The sequence below is a fragment of the Acanthopagrus latus genome, chromosome 12 (genome assembly GCF_904848185.1).
Source record: "Acanthopagrus latus isolate v.2019 chromosome 12, fAcaLat1.1, whole genome shotgun sequence".
NCBI classification, from domain to species: Eukaryota; Metazoa; Chordata; class Actinopteri; order Spariformes; family Sparidae; genus Acanthopagrus; species Acanthopagrus latus.
In genome coordinates, this window is record NC_051050.1 from 24,753,666 (window position 1) to 24,760,494 (window position 6,829).

The 6,829-nt window shown below is 40.4% G+C and overlaps 1 protein-coding gene across 2 annotated transcripts; it reads left to right on the forward strand.

Moving 5' to 3' along the window:
- The first annotated feature begins 208 nt into the window (after positions 1 to 208).
- Positions 209 to 5,705, forward strand: mzt2b (mitotic spindle organizing protein 2B). Of its 2 annotated transcripts, XM_037116182.1 has the most exons (5): positions 209 to 358; positions 568 to 759; positions 1,955 to 2,118; positions 3,347 to 3,484; positions 4,625 to 5,705. In XM_037116182.1, exons 2-5 carry the CDS (start codon positions 584 to 586, stop codon positions 4,768 to 4,770), a joined length of 624 nt encoding a protein of 207 aa, XP_036972077.1. In that variant the 5' UTR covers positions 209 to 358; positions 568 to 583; the 3' UTR covers positions 4,771 to 5,705. The 2 variants fall into 2 exon arrangements, with proteins under 2 accessions (XP_036972077.1, XP_036972078.1); XM_037116183.1 differs by lacking the exon at positions 3,347 to 3,484 and having other exon boundaries at positions 210 to 358.
- Positions 5,706 to 6,829: the final 1,124 nt, after the last annotated feature.

Genomic DNA, 6,829 nt, shown 5'->3' on the forward strand with positions numbered 1-6,829 from the left:
ATAACAATGGGACAAAAAGTGTAATGATATTAAACTGAGTACTGGAGCAGTGGAGTATCATGTCCCATGCAGCAATTAAAGAAATATAACTTGATCTTTACAAGTTTCTGAAGTTTTTAGTGCTTTATAGTTCTTAAGTCCATGTAATGTTTCCATATAATATCTTATTACTATTTGAATCGCTGTATATATGGATACATTTCAGCAAACCCGCTGTTTAATCCACTCTCGCAGACTACAAATGTGGGAGGGCACGGTTTGTTTGTCGCATAGTGATGACGTACATTTGGCGCGCCTCGCCTCCTCCGAGCTGTTGTTGTTAACGGTCGTCTGAACGCTCGTCGCAGCAGAATTAACGGTGTGTTTTTATGATTTTAATCAAACAGCCGTGTTGTGTGTGATTGTACCTGTCTCCGTGTGAGTCCTGCTGTGTTTGCTAACGTCTTGAGAGGAGCTGTGGTCATGTTTCCACCGATGTTAGCTAGCTGCTGGGACACCACAGCCTGTATGATGGAGTCAGTTTTTACTGCCGCTCATGTCTTCTGGTTCGTCCTCGTCCTTCTTCAGGTGTCCTCCGTCAGTGATGTCTCAACCCCCGCAGCAGACGGTGCCTTCCGCCCCGGACTCCCCCGCCCTGGTGGTCACCAGCAACGTGCAGAAATACGCGATAAAGAAGAAGAAAGTGCTGAGTGCGGAAGAGAGCGAGCTGTTCGAGCTGACCCAGGCTGCAGGCATCACCGTGGACCAGGAGGTCTTCAAGTGAGTGAAATTTACTCAAGTTCTGTTTTCAGAGTTGTTCCTTGATGATGCTGCTCTATAATTCTCCCCCACCTCACCTGAGAGAGAACTACAGGTGGAAGCTGTCATCACATTAGGATTAAAACTTGAAGAAGTGTTAATCGATTAATCACAATTAAGAATTGAACCGGTTAAAAATGTCTTGATGGGTCTTTCAGAATCAGTCTCCTCCTCTAAATCACCATTAAAAACTCACTTTTATCAACCAGCGTCTGTTTCATCTTCGTCTATTCTTTTACTTGTATTTATGAATATCTATTTGCTGTCTCCTCTTTCTGACCTCTTGTGTTTGACTCAACTGTTGAGCATTTACTTTGTTATTTTGTCTTCCAGAGTTTCCTGCTTTTGCTTTTTTTCTACATGTAATGTATTGGAAAGAGAAAAATCTCCATTAGCTGATTTTTTTCTACATTGCCTGGATTTGGGAGGTCTTTTCACGTGTTTCTATTTTAAGAAACAAACATAAATTTCACAACATTTTAGACCATCATCATAACCATGTGTGTGTACAACAAGTTTGAAAAGCAGATAATTTATAGCACCCTAAAACAGTAATTAAGCTTGGAGCCATTCATGTAGTTTTTATGTTCTCCATGTTGATTTTACGTTTTTGCGCTGCTGCATCTAAACCTCACAACAGGAATGAAAACCCTGATTCCCCTCGTATGAGAACACTTCAGAAGAAGAATATTTGTCTTGAAGAACTTTGTTTTTTTGTTGTTTTCTACACCATAAATAATCTGAAGTCCTCCCAGATTTATCCTCTTTTCCTTCGGGAGCAGCCTGATCCTCTGGACCATCGGACTAAACTAGTTAACTGAATATAAAGCAGCTAAAAATAGCCCCACACAAGCTGCTTAAACTATTATGCATCATTTTTACAATGTGATGATAAAGAATATGATAAGACATCAGTTAAAGGGGCCATTTTTCTGCAGAATGAGTGCTTATAGTTTTTAATCTTGAGTATGTTAAGTGAACAGCATTTCTCTAGCTAAGTTGGAGTTTGAATTCAGGACTTTAACCTTTATTAGGCACTTTTACATTGTTATATATGTGTTTTTATTTCAATAAAAGCTCTCAGTAGTTTTTCCACACTTGCACTGCAGAAATGCGACTGAAACTCTGACTTCATGCTCTTCCACGTCCTCTTCAGGATCATAGTGGACCTGTTGAAGATGAACGTGGCTCCTCAAGCTGTGTTCCAGACTCTGAAGGCGATGTGTGCAGGTCAGAGGGTAGCTGAGAGCTGCGGCGGCGTCGAGCCTTCAACCGTCTCCCACACGACCAGCATCACCACAGCGCCGACAGAGGCCAGAGGTCAGTGTCTGCAGCGCCAACGATGAGATTCAAATCACAGATAACCACACAGCAGAGGTCCAACAGGCCATTATTTATCTTTGTAATAACATTAATATCGGTTACGTTGTGTTCAGGTTTCCCCCTGACAGAGTGACAGTGACCTAACACACATAGTATCACAACTGTGAATCAGAAGCAGCTAAATTATCTTTCTGAGCTCGGATCTTTCCTGCTGTGACAAAATGTTTATCAGGTAAAACCAGTGAAAACTCCTTCAGGGGTTTGATCACCACAAGCTCAGCGCCATCTGGTTCCATCATACAGCGAAAAAAGGCAAACAAATCTATCTAGATGGAGAAATAGAACTACAGGCGAAAGGAAGATAATCTGTTTTTGTTTTTGGGATGAACTGTCTCTTTTATTACACACGTTTGAATAATAAATGCATTCTGTTCAGGTGCTGGAGTGTCTGCTTTAAACCTATACTTCCTCTGCAGTGATGAGGGAAAGTGTCTGGTGTGAGAACATCGTTAGACCTGCTACACCAACGATGTGCAACACTGTGACTTTTGCATTCATTTGGCCAAATAACACTTCTCACCTAAAACGCCGCATCAGATAAAGCCCGTCGGCGTGCTGTGTCAGAGTTCTGAAATGTTTGGTTGCAAGATGTGCAAACGCAACAGATGAAACACAAACTATGGCTATGAAGGTTGATGAAGGTTGGTGTCTGGTTTGAAACGCCACTGGAGACTGAGTGTGTGACTGTGTGTGTGTGTTTGTGTGTGTGTGGATTCCTTTCGACAGAGTGAAAGTACAGAGAGCTCAAGGTCTGCAGAGAACAGGCTCCCGGGTTTTTAGATCAAAGTGTAGAGAGGGCGACGACTTTCAGAATTTTAAAAATGTTCTTTCTCTTTTCTCTGACTGACTGCAGCCTTCAGTCTGCTCTCAGTATTCTCCCTGTGCTCTTTGATTCACGCCTCCCTTTTAAAAGCATGTGAAATCTTCACATTCCTTCAGTTAAGAAGTGTACAGACTGTGGCAGAGGTTCTTTCCTGCACCATGCACCACATGAACCCCCTCACTAACTCTTCACTCCACCCCATGGTGAGGTTTTGGCTCAGTGATGGAGGTGAACTGAAGATGAATCTACAGTAGATGATAGAAGCTGATCTTCACTGTGTGCACGTCTCAGTCCTGTCTAATTTCTTCTCTGTCCCCCTTGAAATCATTTTTGTCTGCGAAGAAGAGGACTCTTTGGTCTCTGGAAAGAGCCCTAAGCCTCCTGCAGCTCCCCCCTCAGCGTCTGGCCCCAGAGCCACCAGGGTCAGCACTAAGATTGTGGTCTACGGCCCCCAAGACGCTAGCTCTCCTCACTCTCAAGGTCCCCTCTGCTGCACCTCATCCTTCACCTCCATCTGTGCGCTTGCTTTATTATTTTCTCTTCCAGAGTTTCTTGCTTTTGCTTCGTCTGTCAGAACACTTTGTAAACTCTGTTTTGTAGAAAAAATGTATTGGAAAGAGAAAAATCTCAATTAGCTGATTTTTTTTTCTACATTGGCTGGATTTGGGAGGACTTTTTACATGTTTCTATTTGACGAAACAGACATAAATTTTACAAAATTTTAGACCATCATTACAGCTACGTGTGTGTGTCCAAAAAGTTTGAAAAGCAGATAATTGGAAGTGCACTTGCTTGCGTTCAGCTACATTCTGTTCCTCCCTCATTTCATGATTGTGCAGACTGGAAACTCTGTTCTTTACGATGAAACCAAGTGTGTGCATGTGTGTGTGTCATGCATGTGTGTGTCATGCAAGTGCAATAACCACATCTCACATGCTACAAACAGCATTGTAAAGAAGCCTGCAGAGCTGCAGAGTGTCCTGACTGACTAAATCTTCTTCAGACGGAAGAAAAAACATGTTTGTTTGGTACTGAAACCAACAAATGTCAATCAAACTGATTTTAAGTTTTGAGTCCATTATTTTTTCCAGTGATCCTGAAAATGGGATGCCGATGTGATGAAATTAGGAATGCACAAACTAGATTTTTTTATAACCCTTAATAACCTATAATCACCTGCTTCTCACGACCAATACCGATAAGATGGACGATAATAAAAGCTCTGTAACATGTCGTCTGTGCTTACCTGAGGGTAGGAAAACAAAGATGGATTATTTGATATTTCATAGCTCTAATAAGATTTGTCTTCTTCTTCTCCTCCTGACATCGTATGAATTGTCCTTTGAGACAGCGTGAATGATCAGTTCATCGGAGTTAAAAGCTCTTTTCTAGTCACTCTGTGCTTCTTTCATGAGTGTGCAGTGCTGTAAACTAATTAAAAGCAGGTAAGTCTGACACCAGGTCTTCTTCTCTTTGTGACTGTCCTTCATCTGTCCCTTCTCATGGCCTGTTTCCATTTTTCACGTTTGGAGCATGAGAAGCAACAATCTTTAAAAAAAAAAAACAAAACCTGATGGCTGGTGTTTTACCTCTGTGTGTTTTGCTGCTTTGTGTCAGCAGTGCGCAGTAAAGCCGGAGCGAGCCACAGCGAGAAGAGCCGCGAGGCGTCCAGCCAGCGGGTGCAGCGGCAGCCCAGCGCCACCAGAGGGCAGAAGACTAAGAGCTCCGGCAGCAGCAGCTCCTCCTCACAGATCAACTCCACATGAGACTCAGGTCAACACCAGACCGTCTGTAAATATCTTGTTTTCTTTACACTTAATTTATCTGTTTGTTTGAAAGGGTTGGTTCACCTTAATCACACCCCAAAACATGTTTACTCATTGCTGGAATTTTGGTTTTATTTGCCCAGGTTTTGAGACAACTAATGCTTCTATCTCGATACAATGGAGGGGAAGAGAAAGCACTGAAAAACAACCTGTTGAAAATTAAAATAAAAACATGTAGAAGTAACTCTAGATCAAAAGTTTTCACCTGTAACAACCCAGTTTACTCAAAAAATATTTTGATATATCTGATTTATGAACAGGAGGTGAAAAAATGCTAGCAATAGTATACTCTGTCATTAAACTTGAGTACTTGTTCCTTGTTGTACAGCTTGAGCCCTTTTTTTAAAAAAAAAAATTAGCTTAGTTTAAAGTGAGCCGAATTCACTATTAGCAGTTCCTGCTCACACTGTACAGCCAAGTATTACTGAATCACTTTGAATCTGAGGAAAACATAAAAACATGATGATTCTGGGGTTACGAGATGCTCCTATTTTTCAATGACTTAAGACAGATTATTGGACATTCGTCTGACAAGTCAAATTATTCAGTGTGAGGTCTGTGATGAGACACATATGTCAAAACCTTAGCAAATAAAATCTAAAAGCTATTTGCAAGATTGAAGAGATAAAACTGCTGTTACCTGAGAAAATGTGTGTTTTTGTGTGTGTCATCATAATTTTGGTAAACCAACCTTTTTAAAATTCTAACATGACGTTAGAAAGTGTCTCCAGCTGTTTCTGTGAGTGAGTGAAGCCGTTTGTTTGGGTGCCAAGAAAAAATATAGATTTTTTTTTTTTAAACTGGAAAATGAAAATGTCTGTATTCAATGTGCAACTTTTTATAAAATAATCTTGAATAAATCCGATAACAATACATCCCTCATGTCTGACCCTTTTTCTTGCTCAGATTAACTCGTCAGATTTCCTCTCTGGTTGGAATAAAAGACACGTTTGGCAAAAAGTTTGCATAGAAGTTGATATTTTGTTAAAATTACGTACGTGCTGTCAGAAGAGAATATGCTGAGTTTGCAAAAAATAATGCTGAGTCATCATGTTTTTACAAACTGTTACTGATAAGAAATGAAATATAAAATTACGATTACTTATAAAGGGCATTTAGCCGAACAGAGCAAACCAAAGTCCATTCAGAAATCTGTCAGTTTAAAGATGTGAGACGTTTTGTCAGAATAATGTGCTCTGTCAGAAGGGAATATGCTGAATTAACAAGAATTTCATTCTGAACAGGAAGTCATCATGTATCACAAACTGTTAGGTGTCTACATTTACTGATAAGCAATGAAATATAAAATTAAGATGCTTTTAAAGGGCGTTTAGCAGAGCAGGCTCTCCACAGAGCAGAGCAAACCAAAGTCCATTCAAAAATCTGTCACTTTAAAGATGACTGTGCCTTATCAGCTGATGTGCTTTGGCAGATTAGACACTTCACAGAGGTAAACAGTTAAATCTCTAATTCTAATCATTTAAATATGGTTGAGGAAATATTGTCCATTTAACAACAGCTAACGAGACTGAAAATTCACTCTGATAGGACCTGAATATTTGTACAGTCTTACTTTCCTTTTTTTTAAAAAAAAAAAAAAACAGGTTTGATTTTCTTTTATTTCATGACTTCCACAGAGATTCTCCGTCATCCTGCTGCAGTCGATATCACACACAATGATCTTTAAAGACGCTGCAACAGCAAAAGGCAAAGAAAGATCGGTTTCTTTCTCTCTCTCTCTCTTCGCAGCTTTGCAACAATTACCTGCAGAGATCTGAGTGTAGTGTTGGTCTGCGTTCCGTCTTTGTGTGGCGCTGAAGGAGAACAGCTGTCCTGTCTTTTCTCTTGCTGAATGCTTGATAATACAGCCAGAAACCTTGAGGAGTGCAGGTTACTCTGTGATGGAGATGAAACACAGATTTGTGAACGTCATTTTCAAGAATGCTCACTGCTATTCATCTCGCTCTAACTGCTATGATCTAATTGAATTTTTTTCCCT

Excerpts from the sequence above, each read along its gene's own strand:
- mzt2b (XM_037116182.1), top strand. The coding sequence starts at position 584 with ATGTCTCAACCCCCGCAGCAGACGGTGCCTTCCGCCCCGGACTCCCCC. Across the intron at positions 2,119-3,346 it reads AGCGCCGACAGAGGCCAGAG|AAGAGGACTCTTTGGTCTCT; the intron begins GTCAGTGTCTGC and ends TTGTCTGCGAAG. Across the intron at positions 3,485-4,624 it reads TAGCTCTCCTCACTCTCAAG|TGCGCAGTAAAGCCGGAGCG; the intron begins GTCCCCTCTGCT and ends TTGTGTCAGCAG.